Raw genomic sequence first — 19,852 nt, forward strand, 5'->3', positions numbered from 1 at the left:
CTGCAGCTCCCCAGGCTCCAGGGCTTTGAATCTAGAGTTTTAATTTTGGTATTTTCAATAATTTGAAACCATTTATTAAATGGGTTAATGCATGACATTTTACCTCCATGTGTTCTGTGGTCAGCAAAACATATAGAGATTGCTCTTGAGAAATTTTTATCTGTGTTTGTGGTTAATGTGGATGATTCCCTTAGGGAATGTTATGGTACTGTGCCAATGAGTCTTCTTGTTCCAAAGCACAATAAAACTTCACAATTTTAAATCATTGGCACAAAACCTTTTTAGGTTATGTCAGAAATACCAGGTATCAGTTTCAATAAAGTTGCGGCTTTTTTTATTTATTTTACTTATTTTTTTTAATGTTTAAATTTATTAGCAGCATGAAAACAGTAATCTGCAATATACCTGCAGGTCAAAATGAGGAAACTAATCTTCTTGAAATGAAGATTTTAGTACTTTTTTCCTCTTTAAAATTCCACAAAAATAGAACCTTGAGCTTTTTAGAGGCACAATTTTCTGATGGAAAAAATCCATGGAAAAATATGTAACTAACATCCTACTATCAGAAAATCTGGGAAATGTAAACATGGTTAGAATTATAAAAAAAAAAATCAAATGTGTATTGGTAACACTTTGACATGAGTTACTGCACACATGAGTGGAAGTGGAGTTTGAGGTCTTGTAATAACATCTTTTTCTTTTGGAAGATAAAATCAAAGTGTTTCTCCAAGCTGCTTTTGTGAAACTGACGTCAGATACAACCCCCTTGATGCTCTATTGGATCTGAATCTCATGGAGCACATCACTAAGCTTCAGAGGAGGAAATAAATACTTTTAGCAAGGGCATATTCCTCTCTGGTTATGGTCAACGTCAGGCTGTTGAATTTGTTCTGGCTCTCCCTGATAGAGAAATAGCCCACAAAAATGATACTGTTATGTCAAAAGATAACTGGTTAATCTCATCTTCCAAACTACTGCACCTATTTCTCACTGTGAGCTTGATTACTCATTTCAGACATTCATTTCTTTCTGTTCTACACAGACCTACATTATGCTGCCATATGTCACTGGCAACCTTGACGTCAGGAATGATTACTTTTGTACCTGTGAGTCTAAATGTTAGGGGTTAATTAAATATGTCTCTAATGATTGCTTTTCGTATGTTGCTGTTCAAAGTTTTGGTACCAGGTTGAAAGTAATAAAATCTAGAAAGAGAGAGCAGCCTGGGAAGAATGACTTCATAGGAATACTTATTTTTCTGGAATACGAAAACAGTTTGGTAATGTAGGAGAAGTAGATGACTGGGTTTTGTGCATTAATGACTAAGCATGTGTCACACCAAAGGTCATTCATTTCATATACACCACAAATACGCAAGCCTAGGTCTGTCTGATGGTGACTAGTAGCAACATTTCTTGTTTTGTCTCCATCATCATGGGTTTGTGATTGTGGTGGGGAGGTCTCAGATCCATGATTTTGTTCATGTCAGTGTAATTATTGCACAGTCAATAGTCATAATTCTCTAGAGATGTGGGAATTGCTGTAGATGAGAGAAATCAGATTGGATATTAGGAAAAACCTCTTCTCAGAAAGAATGGTTAGGCATTGGAACAGGTTGCCCAGGGAAGCAGTGGAGTCATTGTCCCTGGAGGTGTTTAAGGGAAGGGTAGCTGTGGCACTTAGTGACATGGTTTAGGAGGTAATATTGGTGGTAGGTGGACTACCGGACTAGATGACTTTGGACGTCTTTTTCAACCTTAATGATTCTATGGTTATATGAAATGGTTTCCACAACAATCAGATCTGTAACCAGGCTATTTTGCCTTTCTCACCAACAAGCAATGGAGCTGAGGTGAGTGAACTGGAGGATGCTTTATCTGGGTTCACAGACAGGTTTATACATTTCAGGCAAAAGGTGAGCCCATATTCTGAAATTATAATTTCAAAAACTGATCCCATATATACTGAATACCTCCAGCCAGATCATAGCTTGGGAACTATTTATGAAGCCAATATATTTGTCTAAGAAACTTAAGTGAGGACTTCTTTCTCTATGAGCAATTATTAATGTATGAAATTTATTTCTATCTGGCAAGCCAGCAGACAGTCATTTGAATCTATCTATAGCATAAGAAAAACAACAACAACAACAACAAAAAAAAAAACAACCAAAAAAAAAAACAAAACAAACAAACAAACAAAAAAAAAACCTGTGCCTGAGCATTAGAATGACCATTTTATCTTATGATGTGAGCACCCTCTGGCAAGTGTTCCCCATCTACCCAGAGATGATGTGTAAGCAGGCCATTAAAACACAAGTTTGAGTACAGCAAGACAACAGATATCGTGTGCATAATGAACATCAGTGTTATTGCCTCTGATCAGCTACAGATACAGTTGCAGTAAGGCAAGTGCCTCTGTGCTTCACAGAAAGGCCATGGCACATTGCAGGTGACAATTACTGTTCCACCATGTACCCAGTTATGCCATAACCTAACCTCTGAAGTTAGAATGAAACCAACTGTGATTTAAAAATGACTAGAACAGAGCAGTCCTGGTATCAAATTGTCCCTGCCATAGTCAGGAGGAAGAAAGAGTTTTATCACCCAAATCTGAAGTTGTCCTCTCCTTCTGTGGAATTTGTCCTGTCCTTCTGTGGAAGCTCGGTTTCTTTTATACTAATACTGACACAAGTGAGCACCAGCTAACTATGTGCTTTGCTTTCCAGTGATGGATGACTCTCTTGAGTGCAGACAGTTGTTGCTATAGCCTCTTTTTTTTTTAATTTTTTATTTTTTTTTTTTTTATATATAGTCTTCTTCTTAGACTGGCATTTCAGAGCTGTTCTGACACAAGACAAGATTTCTTACAGACTCACCTGCATTAGGTTGAATTTGACTGCACATTGATGAGTTAAAGGAGTGCTGAGGGAAAGGAAACACTATTCCCATGTGTCCCTTCTCTGAACAAATATTCCTAGAATGTCAGAAAAGGTGAGCAAGGGTTTCTAGCTGGAGAGACTACTACTTTCTACAAATGCTACCTTAGCTAGGGCCTGGGGTTTTTTAATTTGCAAGTGAAAGCAGTAAGATCTTGTTGTGAAGATCCATCAGTACAAGCTTAAAGACGTGCCTTATTTGCCTAAGTCTAGGAAGAAACTACCATGAAGTTAGATACTTCTCCCTCAAACAACTGCATAGATAAAAGGGATCTGAGTGAACAATCTGGAATTAAATAATAAATGCTATTCTTTATGAAAATATCCATACTGGTTCAATAAATTTATAAAAGCAGGCTTTAATTGAAGTGTAGATTTTTTCCTCACTTGTTCAGAAAAGGTTTGCTTTCCATTTGAATCCTATGCTGTTATATATTTAATTTCCTTTTTTTTTATTATTATTATTAAAAATGTATTTATTGAAAGTATTTCTGTAAGACTCAGGAATCTTGGCAATCATTTTTATTGGATTGATCAGTTCCACTTGCATACAAATTTCTGTATTTGAATTAACTGTTGCAACATTTTATTATTTATTTATTTTTGTCATATAAACTGTTCTATTGATTCTGACATAAATAACACATGGAGTACTCCAAATCATAAAAACATAATTTGGGGGGATTATTACCAGTATCTTCTATGTGCCATACAACAACAAGCCCATAAACAAAACACAACTGTAAGGATCTATGAAATCACTATCTTGTAAGAACTTCTCTCCTCCTGGCACTGGCAACTGCCATTTGCCTGACTGGAATTATATCCTTAATTTTGCATGTCACTGAGACACGAATGAAAAACAAACAAACAAAATCCTACTAATATATCTTATGTGGCTACTGAGAGGAAAAAAATAATGAAAAAAAAAAAAAAAACATCCAGCTACTCCATTTTTGTTTTGAACTGTTATTTGGGGTATGTAGGGAGCGAGGTTGCTGCCTTATCATTATGACTGCCTTTCTGATGGAGTAGAGTGACAGCTACATGCTCCTGGAAAGCATCTCTTCTGCCGCAAATCAGGACAGCTTAGTCAAACTGCAGCTTAGTGCCTCATTTGCAGTGCTTGGATTCCTCAGTGTGGTTTGCTGTTCCAGAGAACATTTTAGGAACCACTATCTACTTGATCTGTGTTCCTGTTCCTTCATTTTTGAGTCATCATCAGCAATGGATTTAAGGTTGGTCACTAATTCTCTTTCCTTACATGGACATCCCTTACATGTTTTTTAGGCATCACATTTGCATGTGGACCACTACTTAGCTTTTGGGGTTTCTTTAATTTTTTTAGACCCTGCAGTCAGGCAACACAGATTAATTTCCTTGGATGACTGTCAGGGCTCACGAATGGAAGCCTAGAAGCAAGGCTGAGCTGAAATTTGCTGAAACAAGTGCGAATTGACACAATGGGCTCTAGTTTATAATAAAAGTTGTTGGAACTGAGGTATAGAGATGAAAGTGTCTTCCAAGGGAGTACGCATCCAGTCCATCTGTGTTGGAAGAGATACAGCTGTCATGTGTCTGGGTTTTGTTGATCTTGTCTCATTTTCTGACTGGAAATATCACTCCTTCTGGACTGCTGAATATCTACAAATCCAGGCCAAATGGACATGTATTTTTCAGATCATGTCTGGACAGAGTTTCTGGGCAGAGAAAGAAGATATGGCTGGAAAGTCTGGATCCTAGGCAGATGTTCTGCCTGTGCATAGCAGTTCCACCACACTGAAGATGGGTACAAGCCTCTGAACATTCAGCACCCTGCATGGGCACATGCATTGCTGCCCAGAACGTCTCTGAATGACCTGTAGAAGAAGAAAAGTCAATGTGATTATGAACACTAAAAAAAAAAAAAAAAAAAAAAAAAAAAAAAAAAAAAAAAAAAAAAGGAGAGAAATAAAGATGGAAGATCACTGTGTAACCCTGCAGCTAAATTATGTCTTTGCTCATGTATTGGCCTTGGTTTCCTACCTAGACATTATGCTAAAGCCTTGGACACAATGATTACATGTCCTTGCCTTACTGATGCAGTAGTCTCTTGTTTGCTGTTGGTTATCAGCAGACATGGAGCACAGCTCTGATGTGCCCAAGATCATTACATGACTGGATTTCTTGCACCAAATGCACCAAATACAAGAAAGCCTAATGTCATGTTGTTCCATTTCACAAAACAGATCATAGCTGTTTTTATTATTACTATTATTATCATTATTATTAATTTTTCACTTTGAAAAGGGCTATTTGAATCAACAGGGAGATGCCCACATTTCATTAGATCACAGAGGAATGGATGAACGGATGGCATTTGTTTCTTCACATGGGGATTTTTTTAAAAATGCAGAGAAGAAAAGGAGAAAAATAAAACAAATGTTCTCATCCATCTGTCAGCAGTCCATTAGCAAACAAGTCCTTGGCAGTAGGGAAAGGAAGAACATTTACCATGCTCTGAGGTAGACAGTGGGGCAGAATCAATACTGGCTGACTTGTGGCAGCAGCAGTGCATCATGTCAAGTTGGACCTATCCCTTCAGCAGCAGCCAGCTTGATGCTTCTTCTTCCTCCCTCCTCTCTCCTCACCGAAATTTCCCTTTGCAAACAATGCAGTGTCAGGGGGTGGGTGAGATTCTACATCTCCTGCCAATGCTGGGATTATCTGATTATCACTCAAAGAAAAAGCTTCTTTCCAAGAAAACCTCCCTGTGTGAGCTTGAAATTCTTTGTAGAACTTGCTTCACCTACACTTTCCATGTCTCACAAGAAATCTGTTATCCGTGTGCTTCCTCATTCTTTGAGCAGACTCAGGAGAAGCCAGAGGGCAGTGTGGCTGCCCTCTCCAAGCGGCTCTGGCTAGCTTGCCTCCACTTCTTCAGCTAGCACGTTTAATAACAGCTTAGGTGCCCATAAGCACATTGAGGAAAAGTTCTGTGAAAAAAAGGAAAAGTATGATCACCTTAAATAGTGTACTCCAGGGACAGGATGAGGAAAACGAAGCTGTTTTTTATTTGCGTTGTGCTCCATGGAGACAGGGAAGCTTTACTAGGGCTTGGTTGAATAATGAGCTGCTGAACAGAGAACCCTGAGTATTGCTTTACAAACAGTTCCTCACAGAGTTCATATTAATTATCCCATTTTCTTATTAGATTCAGCTGATTTCTCACTCACTCTCACATGACTTTGTGCAAAGCTCTATGATGCCTTGTGAAAACGGCAATGACACATCTATGCTGATATAATCATTAGATAGCCTCACAACTCCTGCTTCCCAGTGTGGTCATTTGCTTGCAGACAGACACTGCTATGATGCTGTGAAAGTCTCTGTTTATGTAAAAATTGCTGCAAATCTGCAATGCAGATCATCAGTGGGGAATAGCCAGAGGGTGAAATCTGTTTTTCAAAGGTGCATAATTTTCCAGTGCTGGGCTATTGCTATGAAGGTTTACTCTCATTACAGATTTGGTAATACAAATATAGGTATTATTATTATATATTATTAACTTTCTCAGTTTTTATTTTTCACTCTTTTCCTGATGTTGCCTTGTCTCATGCTGCACCCAGGCAGGCAATGGCTTCCACATGACTGAATGACTGTAATCCTGCAGCAAGATGGGACAAGGATGGAGGAAGGCACTTTCCTGGGTACTCAGAGATGGTAATAGGCAAGTGCATTCTGATTCAGGCCAAAGTTATTTCTTGAATACAAAGAAAGTAGAAAAACAAACTTTCAAATTGAGTCTGTTTAATTGGTGCCTTCTTTGTCTGTCCAGCAACTCGGGGGTTTATCTGGTTTATTCTGACCATTCGCTTCCCAAGTTGTTATGAAATGGTCAGACCTAAACGGGAAGGGAAGACGGATCTGGCTATAAGTACAGACTGGGGGATGAGAGGCTGGAGGGCAACCTCATGGAAAAGGATTCAAGGACTCTGGTTGATGGCAAGTTGAATATGTGTTAACAGGGTGCATGGGCAGCCAAAAAGACCAGCTGTGTCCTGGGGTGCATCAGGCATGGCATTGCTAGCTGGTCAAGGGAAGTGATTGTTCTGCTCTGCTCTATGCCGGTGCAGCCTCACCTCAAGTACTGTGTGCAGTTTGGGGCATCATAATACAAGGAAGGATATAAAACTATTAGAATGTCCAAAGGAAGGCTACGAATATGGTGAAGGGTCTGGAGGTCAAGACATATGAGGAGCGGCTGACCTCCCTTGGTGTGTTCAGCCCCGAGCAGAGCAGGCTGAGGGGAGGCCTCATGGCGGCCTGCAGCTCCCTCAGGAGGGGAGTGGAGGGGCAGGCGCTGAGCTCTGCTCTCTGGGGACAGTGACAGGACCTGAGGGAACGGCATGGAGCTGGGACAGGGGAGGGTCAGGCTGGGGGTTAGGGAAAGGGTCTGCACCCAGAGGGTGCTCGGGCACTGGGACAGGCTCCCCAGGGACGTGGTCAAAGCACCAAGGTGCTGGAGTTCAAGAAGCACTTGAACTAGGCTCTCAGACATAGGGTCTGTTTTGTGGGTGGTCACGTGTGGAGCCAGGAGTTAGACTCAGTGATCTTTGTGGGTCCCTTCCAACTTGGGATATTCTGTGATCCTCATATTAGAGGATGTTGTTGACCCATGTTTCTGGAGTGTGCAGAATACCCTTGCTGCACAGAGACCACGAGCATGCCAGAGGCACTCACTGCTTGGAGCTCATTGCAGAGGTGCTGGCAGTCCTGCTGCCTCCGTGTGGGAAGCTGCATAGCTGCTAAAGTGCAATCCTGTTGGTGAGAGTCTGGTGCCTTGCCTGAGCTGTTATCCCCATTGAAGAGGGTGCTGGGCTGTCTGACCTACACCAGTGCTAGCTCAGTGCCTGTTGAATCACACTTTCCTGCAGAGTAAAGACATTTCTAAGGTATTTGTTTCCCCTAACAATGAAGGTTTTACTGGTTACCTCTTCTGAACCCTTCCTGGTGGGCTCACAGCTCATTGCTGTCTCAGAGGAACAGGAGAGCAGAGTCTGGCTGTGAGCACAAACAGGGCAGTACCCTGTCAGGGCTCCTTACCACCCCTGTTCTACAAGGGAAAGGTCAATGTTTCGTTTGATATATTCCAGACTTGGAGATGAGAGGAAGGGGGATGGGGTGGTGGTGGTGTGGTGAGAACAACACTTACTGACATTGTTGAGGAAAGAAAGAAATAGTAGCATTTCTTTTGTCTGCTTTTAGTAACCATTCTTTTATGCTAGCAAACAAATACTGATTCCATCCTTTGCCTGCATATTGATGTTTGTCTCTAAAACAATTTAGCTACAGCACAAGAATCGGAGCCTTCTGCATTAACCAAGGCAACAAGTGCAGTTGTGGACCTCTCCTTCACACCACTGCTTAAAACGCACATAATTGTGGTGCATATGAACTTTGTTTATAATCTCCTCACTGTGTATATGCATTCCATTGCAACCTGTGCAATATATCATTACATCTCTTACACTGTAGAAATACTGTATAAAAATGAGATTGAGTTCTGTATTTATAGTCATCTAGAGCCAGATGATGGAAAACATTTTCTGCTTAAAGAATGATCACTGTTAGTGTTTCCTGGAAACCCCTTTCATCAAACAGTGGGAATGTTTCTTGTCCTTAGCATCACATCTGCAAAGTTATAGCCAAGAAAATGTCAATAATTCCATTATTACAAATCCCAGTTTTCAAAGATTAATAATTTTACACATACTCACACAAAGACAAAAGCATTTTGAGCTGAAGTTTGGCATAAACATTTGTAACCCAAGAGCAAAGCTTGCTTCTGCAAAACGATCTCCACAGTTTTGAAGCTGAGAGAACTCTCAAGGTGCCTACATTTTTTTTATTTGCTTGTTTTTTCATTACTTTATTTAGTCAGTTGTTTGGAACTGATACAATCTCACTTGCTATCTGGCAAGAACTCATTTGTATGTCTGAGGACATTCAATAGGAAAAGAAAAAAGTGGTTTACTGTGTCATGCTTTCTTGTTTGTATAATGGGACTTTCTCTAGATACCAAAGAAAGGGAGATGGTGAAGTTCAACTGGTGCAGCAGAATCCCTTTCTCGCTCATTAATTTTCCCTTTAAATATTCCAGACTCCCATTTTTAATGCCCCTTTATACATAGCTGAGTAGTATGTGTAAGGAGTATTTTTCTGGAAAATGTCATTGCATAAAGAAACCAAAATCCCAAGTAACTCCCCAAGCACTTGGAATAAAGGAAACCATAATTTATTGTAGTTTTTGAGTTAGATCCACTTGATTTTACAAAGATACGAACTGTAGTTGAAGTCTTTTCCATAGCTAGACAGCTAGACATTTTGTTTTTCATTCTTTCTCTCCCTCTTGCCCTTTCTTTTCTCTAATGCAGATTTTAATTAGCTTGATCTCTGTCTGTTTTTATAAATTTGGCTGAAAGTTGTATATTTGACATTTCTTCCCTTCTTCCTTCTTCCTTTTTTTTTTTTTTTTTTTCTTGCGAATTGGTGAACAGGATCAAAAAGTATTGCCAGGTACTCCTGTTTCTACATAATTAAAAATACACATACAGCGGGAATGCACAAATCTCATTAGCTCAGAGAAGAAGGCTTAAAAAAGCCTTCTGTCTTTCTCAGTTTTTGTGTGACAATGTCTCAGTTGTCCAAGAACCCCTAATAAATTAAGAACGTGCAATAATAGTGTGAATTTCTCATCAATCATTGCCCGATTATGTTTGGGCACCTACGCAAGATGTAAATAAACCAAAGTGCCAAACATAAGGCAACATGCCCAGTTTCATTTTATTATGCAACTGGCAAGTTGCTACACTACAGAAGTGCTGGTGAAGATGAATTTGAACAGATGTTTTTTTTTGTGCTGGCCTAAAATCTTGTGTCAAAATCTAGGACTTGGCGATATTCTGAACACCCACATTGTTCATGTTGATTATGAAGGAGTACAGCCTACTTCAGCTTCTTCCAAGAGACCTTGTATCCCTGCTTTGCATTTCTGGACTGTTGGCTTAAACAATCCACTTGCTCTGTACACATGCACTTGCTTCCTCCCTCAATCCAAAAAGCATGAACATGCACTTGCTTCCTCCCTCCAAAGCATGAACAAACTTCCTGAAGTTATCACTCTGTATTTCAGCTTGTAAAACACAGCATTTCAGGATTTTTTCACTAGCTGCCTTGGCTGCTACTCCTGCTGTGGAGCTGTGGCATGACGGGTGCCCGGAATCTGAAACCTAAGTGGAGGAAGTGGCAGGCATTTGATACACCCGTCCGTGCACGTAGCACTGCAATAATCATCCGTCAAATTGAATGCTCAACATCACAGACTAGACAGCTTGAGTAGGAAGTGTACGCTTTCATGAGGAGTAGTCTTTATTCTGTCATTAAACCGATACAACTGGGTCAGAAACAACCAAAGTGAGTTCATGATTAATGTGTTAAAGGCAATCGACTGTAACTCTGTCATCTTTTTCCAGCTGAGGGAAGGGGCTAAGTGAACTCTTGGTCAATCTGTGCATAGAACACCTCTCTGCTTTGAGTTGTACTTATGCTGGCTTGGAATTAAAAATGTTTCTGAGACAGTCATTTTTATTTGGATTGACCTTCAGATGGCACAATGCGCTTCAGAGAATCTGTAATAAGAAATGTCTGCCAGACAGAGGTTCCCCTTCCCCTTAGCACTGTCCACACCAAACCCAGAGAGAAAGAAACAAATCCACTGGCCTGCCAAGAGAAGCTAAAAGTGCGGAGAGGAACGTCTACCTAGACAATACTTGCCTGGATAGACCTGCACGCCACGCCAGGTCAGCTCTTCAATAATACAGAGAAACCAGAAAGCCTCATCACAGGTGATCTTCATATAAACTCAGTGGGAAGCACTTGAAACAACAAAAAAACTGATTGAACAAATTTCCTGAGTACTTTGGCTTCAGTTAGAGTATTCACATACTTGAACAAGCTGGAGTCTTCACCTAAGTGGTGACCTCAAACAGAAAACAGCATAAGCTATGTAAGTGCTGGAAGGGTGTAAAACACGTGTGGACACCCTGTATGGCCTTCTGCCTTCCATGAGAACACATTAGGGAATAATCTGGTGTTAACTGAGACTGTTCTTAGGACTTACACTTTTGGTAATTAAGATCCCTATTATCATCAGGGCAAGGGGAATTTGTCCTGTAAAAATATTTTTTGCTGCAACACTGACAGGATACCTTTAGTATAATCAGGACAGATAATTCCAGACCTGGAGAACTAGAAGAAAGTGGAAAAGTCATGGCAGTTTTTTAATGTCTGATAAGTAAGTTGTGAGTATGTCAATGGCAGATAACAGTGCTTGTCTTCCTCAGGAGTTTTGTAGCATGACGTGTCATCTATTCTTGTCTGTAGAAATCACCCCAAAACCTGCATGAGATTTTCTGCTTGTACTTTTTTTTTTTTTTTCCAATTGAATTATGCTGATATAAAACTTGGAATAGAGAGGAGCATCAGGGTGTCTGTCATCAATGTCCATACCAATATGACGAGCATTAAAAAGAGACCATTCCTCAGTAGTGAAGAGGACGAGCGCTGCAGTGGATTGTATTTCTGGTACTATTATTACAGAAAGACTTGCAAGAAACATACATGCTGTGGATGAAATGGGTATGGAATCATAGAGGCTAATGATAGAAAAAGGCCACTTATGTCAACTGCTACATTTCCCTGCTGATATAGGATTGTTCCCAATGAGATTCAATGTATTTTTAGTGCTTTGTCCAGTCTGGTTTTATATGTAAATAACAAAGATTGTCTGTCATAAAGGAGCCTGAAATAGTTTTGTTCTAGTTCTGTCTTCCCTTTTCCCCTTCTTATTCAGGCTGAATGGGAACAGGAAAGACATTCATTCTCTCTCTCTCTCTCTCTCTCTTTTTTTTTTTTCCCTCTCCTTTTTGCTGTTTGTCCCTCTTCATAGACAGGATTTCTCTGACCTGATTTTTAAAAAACTGCATTTGGACAGTTCAGCATTATATCCTACTTTATCACAGATCTGATTTAAGGGGTCTCTTCAAAATGCAGAGGCTGTGTTTGACAGGAAACAAACCCCTTGCAAACCCACCTGAAAAATAAGTAACAAACAAAGCAGTGATTTCTGCTCAGATAGGAACTGAAATGGAGCTTTTGCATGTGCTTTCTTCTGTTCTGTGTCTCATGCCTCACATTATCATTGATGTTATTGAGGTTCTGCTTACTCTCTGCCTATCCATTAGGCATAGCCTTCCAGAACATTGGATGTGGTTCCCCTTTTTTGACTTTGCACCCTTAGAGAGTTGCATCTCAAGAGGACATAAACGGGTAAGGCATGGCTTTCAGAAAATTAAGTTTTTGGTTTGAAACTTATCTGTATTAGGAAACAAACTTCTCCTTGCCATTACTCATACCAGCAACTCAAGTAAAGAGACCAAGGAAGTTACACCTGAAGTGTGCTTATCTTGACAAGTGAATGGCCCTCAGCATACCTTGTCTTTGAGCCATGTGCAGTCACATCTCTGCTTTGGATTTGGTGAACATAATACCTTCTAGTCAGTGAGTCAGTGAAATAGTGGACAGATTAATGCTCTCTTTGTTTCTGATGGGAGACACAATAGGAGCTACCATCTAGATGGTAGCCTGAATGAAAATAGAGAGAACAAAATGATCTAGGGATTGAATTAATACCAGCTGAGTGAGCATGTCCTATCTGCAGCAAAAGGAACAGAGAGATGGAAAATGAGGCCACAAAAAAAAAATACTTGTCATTTGCTACTAAGATAAAGCTGTGGAAAGAGAGAGAGACCAAGGAAAAAAGAACTTGTATTACGGATTGTGTTGGCTGAAAAGTGCCTTGAAATAGAAACTCAGTCCTATTTACTGTCCATGCTGTGTTCAGGGAAACAGGGCTCCTGATGTCCTCATTCAATAATCAGCCTTGCACAAAGCACCCATCTCCAGCACCAGTTTCTTTGCCCAATGCAAACAACCCGCAAGGCGTTCAATATTGTCTAACTGCTGCAGTTGCTTTCATAAAAGATAATAATAATAATAAAAGTGCTGCTTTCTCTCAGAAGAAAACAAAGGCAAAGCTGCAGGGTTTTACCTGGTGCCCATTACCACCCAGTGACAGGCTGAAGTGTCCTGGGCTTTGAGAAGTCCTCCCAGAAGCTGATGAGAGCAAAAGCAGCCTTGGCCCTTACTTCAACTTACTCCTGATTTACATCAGGGAAAGAAGAAACAGCATGCAAGAGCATGGGGATAAACTGTGCAAAGAGGAAGAATGTTCACCAGATGGAGAGTGAAAATACACCAGAAATGGAAGACTATTGACAACACGTATTGTATTGTCAAGCACTGTATTCACATAGATTTTTTCCACCAAAACATCTGATTAAGGACACTTGACAATAAGTGTTGGAGCAGGATGTTTCTGTTCTCCCAGAAACCCAAACACTGGCCTTGGATTTACGGCTGTCCTTCCCAGTATGTATCTCCTCACGTTTGTGACATTGATTTACATAACCACAGTGAGCCAGTCAGCTTATGAATCTATTTCTAATAGAATACTTACTGATAAACCGGTTTCAGGCAATCAGGAAAATCACATCTGTGTCTTAGCAACAGAAAATATTGCTAACCTGAAAAACAGTCACCAACAACTTCACGCTATCACAGGAGAAGTGAGTTATTTTAAAATATGTTCAGATTTGTGAAATGGCTTTTTCTTTTTTCTTTTTTTTTTTTTTTTTTAATACCATAAGTCTAGTATGACCCAACTTTAAAAAAAAAAAAAAAAAAAAAAAAAAACACTTTTTTTTTTTTTCTTTAATCATCTTCCCTCTTGCCATGCCTTCTTACAGCCCTTTCTCCTCAACTTGTAGCTGCCTGCATGGCTTTCTGCATGTGGTCTTCAGGGTTTACCAGTATCTTTCCCAAGAGCTGTATTTTGTATTTTCTGGTGTTTGAGTTTGCTGCTTTTCTTCCATTGCAATTACAGGCTGCATTTTACAGGGTTCCCTGTTTTTTATATGCTTTGCCTGCAACGGTCACCCAGATTTCCTCAATTCTTTTTTTTTTTTTTTTCCTTTTTAACAACTCACTTCAGAGCACTCATGTCCCTTTTTGTCTTCTATCACAAAACAACCAACATTTTGATTTTTTTCAGTATATTTGTGTTTCCATGGTGAAGAGAATATGATAATCTTTTTCTTGTGGCTTACCAGCTTTGAATGGTATACACTACAGTTTTACTTTTTAATCTTTTGGCATAGTTTTCCGCTTTGAACCCTTTGTATTCAAGAGAAACATATTTAAAACCAGGTGATTAGTAGATATCTGCACTTCAAGGCCAAAAAAAATGGTAGTCTGACTTCCAGAAAATTTCACCCAGCTACCCTTATCCTGGGTTCAACATCTTGTATTTGCCTAAAGCATGTCTCCCAGAAAGGCACCTGGGCTTGAGTTAATGGATTCACATCTTCATGTGGTAGTCTGCACAAATAATTAATCACTATCTTGAAACATTGTTCCTTATTTCTCATTTGAATTTGTCCAGATATAACTTCCAGATACTGATTCATGTTTGGCTTCTGCTAGATTAAAGTACATAAGGTACTTATAATAAAATGCTATTCAATCTTCTCTTTGACAGGTTAAACATATGGAGCTCTTCAAGTCTCTCACTTGATGCTCTTCCTGAACTGAATCATGCAAACGAATTATGTTGCACCCAGCATGCCATGGGGGGAAACAAGGGGAACATGTTTTGCACAGAAACATTGTGCTTCAGCAGGGCTTGGGAGAGAAAGAAGAGGAGGAGAGGGAAGACTAGGCAGGGCAGGAGACAGACAGCTCCCTAGGCAAACTGCAAAGTCATCTGGGGATGAAAACAGGACTGTATGTGTTCTATTGCTTAACTTAAGCAGTTACTTAACTGCTGTTTTGAAAATAAATAAATAAATAATTAATAATTAAAAAAAAAAGACATGGGCAGAGATTGCTTAGAATATAATTCATCTCCAACTGCATCTGCTGGTGGTTTGACCCTAGCAGATCCAGAAACTTACCTGGGATGTACAGGCTGCATGGTTCTCTGCGACTTGCCCAAGTTATCAGACAGAGGCATTTGGTCATCTTCATAGTGTTCTGGAACAAAGAGGCTGTGCAGGGGAGAAAAATAAAACAGTTTTTGTTTCATTCTCTGGAAAGGAATATTCTGTCAGTTGTGTATCAAAAAACATAAAACTCATCTGGAAGAGCATTAAAATTGTACTTGTACTCTCATACCAATACAGTGTCATCAAATTAATAAATAGATAATAATAAAAAATCCTCAAATGAAAGTATTATTTCTATCTAGGTTGGCATTTTTCATCTGCTTGGATATTTCGCTTCATTTTTTTAATATATATTTGGGTTATATACTATGCATAAACAAGTAGAAATATCACTTGTTTTTAGCTTTTTAAAAATTGTATAGAAAACACAAGGTTAAGGACAAGATCTGTGCACAGCAAAAAAAGCAGTTCCCAAAGATTATTATAAACGATGGCTCCAAGGAAACAGCATTAGGGTGAGCAGGCCCAGGTTACAGGTTTAAGATTACAATATTAAACTTTTAAATACCACATTGCCTTGTCTGAAATAGCCAGTGTGTGGTTAGTTCTGTATCCTTGTAGAATTTTAAAGCAAAACCAGAAATGAGCTTGGTGAGCCTAGACAAATACCTTGAAGCATATGAGATTTTTCCAAGCTAGGCCAACTTGTTTTTTCTGGGTTGTATAGTAAGTTGGTTGCACACACGAAATGTTTCAATTCTTGGAAAATTCTAAGTATTGCCAAGACTGTTTGATGTGATAATCTATCCCTCTTTACTGTTTTGAACACTTCTTATGTCTTCTGTTTTCCTGAAGTGGAGTTTGATATTTATTATCATAAACTCAGTGACTCAGAGATTGAGAGGCAGAGAGCTCTTTGTCACAGAACCATACAGTCATGGAGCAGTTTGGGTCAGAAGGGACCTTAAGGACCACCTGGCTCCAACCCCCCTGCCACGGGCAGGGACACCTCCCACCAGCCCAGGTTGCCCAAAGCCCCATCCAGCCTGGCCTGGAGCACCTCTAGGGATGGGGCAGCCACAGTTTCTCTGGGCAGCCTGTGCCAGGGCCTCACCGCCCTCTGAGTAACAAATTTCTCTTTTTACTACCATCCCTAGGAAAAAAAAAAAAAAAAAGAGAGAAAAAAAAAAGAAAAAAGGAAAAAAAAGGACAGAAAAAAGAAAGAACTATTGTAGAACTACTTTTCATCTAACTCTAAGCAAAAAAAGATGCTTTCTCCTAAGAAGGCTTTCAAAAAAGGGAGGAGAACAGGAGAATTCAGCAGCTCCACAAAGGGTCCTCCATATAGGGTATCAGATAAAATGCCTCAGAGCAGGCTTGGCCTTGGGGGCTTAGAAGACAGCACAGTAACACCTAAGGGGTGTCAAAGGACCTGGATGCTAAATGAGGATGAAATGTTAAACATATCCCAGACTGTTTGTAAGTCCTGCAGCCAAGAGCTCCAGGGAGAAAGGTGTCCTTTCCTCCCTTAACTGGTGAATGAAGGGAAAGCCCCAACACAGACTTCACACAGGCGTATGGCAGCAAACTTCAGGCTGACTGGGAAATCCTCAACAGCTAGAAGTGAGACTTTGATGGATGGCTGTGGGGTCCAAAATACCTGCCAGAATGGAAGAGTTTATTTCTAAGCAACAGGGAGTCCATGCAACATGCTCTGGGGCCTGTCCCTCGGTGGCACGGAGAGCACACGACTCCTGAAGCTGAGGAGCAGCAGCAGTAAAAGGGACCCTCCAGCTACTGTGGAGCAAAAAGCTTCAGAGCAGAGACTCAACAGTGCTTCCCAAAGGTACCTGGGGCTTGTGCTGCTGGCTGGCACAGGGGCACTGGGAGAAATGACCTCCAAGAAGCTGGACACAAGCAGCGAAGGGCCTGCTGAGCAGTGATGTGTGGAAGGTAGGAAGATGCACATGGACGATGTGTGGAAGATGGGCACCACACATGGGAAGTGTGAAATAAAGTTAACAGACTGCTATACAGACAGTGGCTACACTTGAGATGATGCTATGTTCCCTTTTCTCCCCTTCTTAAAGCTTTATTCCTTGTTTCACACTCAGACTTATGAGAGGGAAAGTGCTTCCTCTTCAGGACAAACTAGGAGGAGTATCTTCTGCCTGCAAGGTTCAGCTGCAAGTCTTGTTTTTAGAAGGGACTCCCACATCTTACGTGGCCAGGTGCTGCCCCTCATGATTTTCCATACCTTCATGTCCTCCTAGGCATGTGGGACCTTGCAGATGGTCTTCACATTTATGAACTTGTTTTGTATTACAGTGTGCTGAGTTTAACAAGACCTTAAATAGATACTTTATGCTGGGTATTTTTGATACTGGATGAGATACATGTCTTTTAGGCATAGAGAGAGAATTATGTCCCCAGCAAAATAATAGACCCATGATTTCTGAGGAACCATCCAGCCTTCTTTTCTGCCTTTCTCTGACAGCCTCTTCAGAGAGCAAAATCTAGAAATGGTGGTAATATTTAATTCTGCACAATAAAGGTTTGGTACAGTGCTTTACACACATTGCACAGCATTTCAGGACTGATAGGTGCTCTACTACTGCTATCTGAGGAAATTTAGGATTACCTCATCATTTCAGGCTACTTTTATGTAATACCTCATATATTCTGTTGAAATAAAACTGAATGCATGTGTATCAAAGAGCAGAAATCAGACTGTCATTCATTCATTTATTCAGTCAGTCAGTCAGTCCTCAGTATCAACTGACTCTTGCGATGAAAGCCCAGATTTGATGTATTGGTCTTTTCATTGCCTCAAATGACATGGAGTCTGGTCTCTCTCCTAGTTCATTAAGAAACATGTAAAATTCCCTCTAATTAATTTTCTTTTCCCCCCTTTTCTCTCCCCTTACTTCAACCCTGAAAAAGGGCTGAAATCTAACAAACAGAAGCAGCATAATATTACATTTTTAAAATATGCATACCAATACCATTAGAAATATTTTGTGTACCCAAATACACCCACAATTTGCAGTCTTCTGGCTAGTTCTCATTATCAGTTTCAAAGCCTGGCCCCACTTCTTTCGGCCTGGACTTGAAAAGATGTGGTCTGGGCACAAATCTCTGGCATTAACTATGTTACTGTAACTAAACAGGACATCTTGAGTCCTTTACATCTCATTGTTGAAGTCAGTGGATGGCACAAGGTCTTTGTTTTTCTTTGCAATTAGGACTACAGATGGCTGTCTTCCACACGAGGCAATTAGAGCAGTCCTCCTCAAAATACCCATTATCGGGTATCAAAAGGCCAGGTGATAAATTCATGCCCACCAACATGACAATTAAAGCGAAATGTGTAATGCTCCTTTGGATATGACATATGTGTAGTCACTAAATTCAACAGCTCAGACACCTTCTCCCAGCACTAGCTCTGCTCTGTTCCAGTTGGCTCCTTCCGTACAGTTTTGCAATACGCCAGATACTTCATTTACAGCACAGAGGTGTATGCCTGAACATATTTGCAGGCCAGGAGGGGTTTTTGGCTGGAGATATTTTCTTTGGATCAGGGAGTTAGCAAAATTCTGTGTGGAGCTGGCAGCAGTGGCTTTGCACGGGTTAAGGTGCCAATTCAGCCACACTCAGCCCCTGCTGGGTGGCAGGCAAATGCTTTGCTGAGCAGATCCCTGGGTCACCTCTGAAGGCAGCCCCTATTGTCAGAAGGCCGTGCATCTCCTGTGCAGGTCTGGGGTACTCATGCAGGCTATAAATGTACAAAACAACGCATCTGATCGAGGTGGAAGTGCCAGCATGTGAAAGGACTATGTTTGTCAGAAACAAATTTTTAAGCTGTCCTGTATATTCTCATTTTTTCCATTTAAACAGTATAGGAAGTGAGAGAAGAGAACAAAGTCTTCTTTACTGATGTTAAGCTCAGCTTGTGGATGAAAAGCTGGCCCAGGTTTCAGCTTTCACAGCAGGTTTGAGAAGTCTGTATCCCGTGCTATTAAAAGTGACTGAATCTTGGAAGTTTATCTCAATTTCACATAAATTTGAATAACCCAGAACTTTAACTCAAGTTACAACAAAAATTTAAAGAGATTTTGGATTCACAGATAGTTCTGTTTACAGAATCTCTTCCAGACCAATTGCACATGCATTTAGGAAACAGTTTAAGTTGTTCCACTGTCATTTTTTAAGTATATGAAAAGAGATTGTCCTTCCCTTGCCCCTGGATGATAATTGCATTTTTGATGCAGAGAGGCCCCAGCCTAGGATATGTGGACCCACAAGTCAAGCACTAGTATTTGAGGGCACGCAGATCTAGGTTTTTGTTCTGACTCATGTACAGAACAGAGATCGGGATTCAGATTTCAAGCAATCCAGAATTCCTGAGGTGCCCATATTTATGGCTTGGACTTGGGCTGAAGTACATTGTACAGGAGCAATAAGTGAACTGAAGCATGGAAGTACAAAGCACTACCAAAATCAACTTATGATAGGCCATTATTAACTTCATCATTGAACAGAGAAAAAAAAAAAAAAAAAAAAAAGATTTAATTTAAACTACCACTACTTTCCTCCCTACTTTTCTCCATCACATTCCAATATTGTTCCCTTATAATCTCCCTGAACTTACAGAAGACTTGAAAAATAATGTTTAGTAAGCATAGTCATATGCTTTTGATCAATATTTTATTTTGAAACATGGTGAAGAGTTGTGTTGTAGTATGAAAAATGTCTCTCTCTAAACATCATTTTCTAATGGACTTTTTTATGTCCCATAAAATGTGCTAAT

General features: G+C 40.1%; 1 protein-coding gene across 1 annotated transcript in view; it reads right to left on the bottom strand.

The window, feature by feature from the left end:
- Nucleotides 1-3,422: 3,422 nt before the first annotated feature.
- Nucleotides 3,423-19,852, bottom strand: part of LOC311434969 (uncharacterized protein) — a gene marked incomplete at its 5' end in the record, with an annotated part of 194,717 nt that continues 178,287 nt past the window's right edge. The window contains 2 exons of the mRNA XM_084515507.1: nucleotides 3,423-4,797; nucleotides 15,052-15,144. Of these exons, the coding sequence (XP_084371633.1) occupies nucleotides 4,746-4,797; nucleotides 15,052-15,144 (145 nt within the window). The 3' untranslated portion in view covers nucleotides 3,423-4,745. The remainder of the gene's footprint in view (nucleotides 4,798-15,051; nucleotides 15,145-19,852) is intronic.

The sequence above is a fragment of the Aythya ferina genome (genome assembly GCF_964211825.1).
Source record: "Aythya ferina genome assembly, chromosome: 1".
NCBI lineage: Eukaryota > Metazoa > Chordata > Aves > Anseriformes > Anatidae > Aythya > Aythya ferina.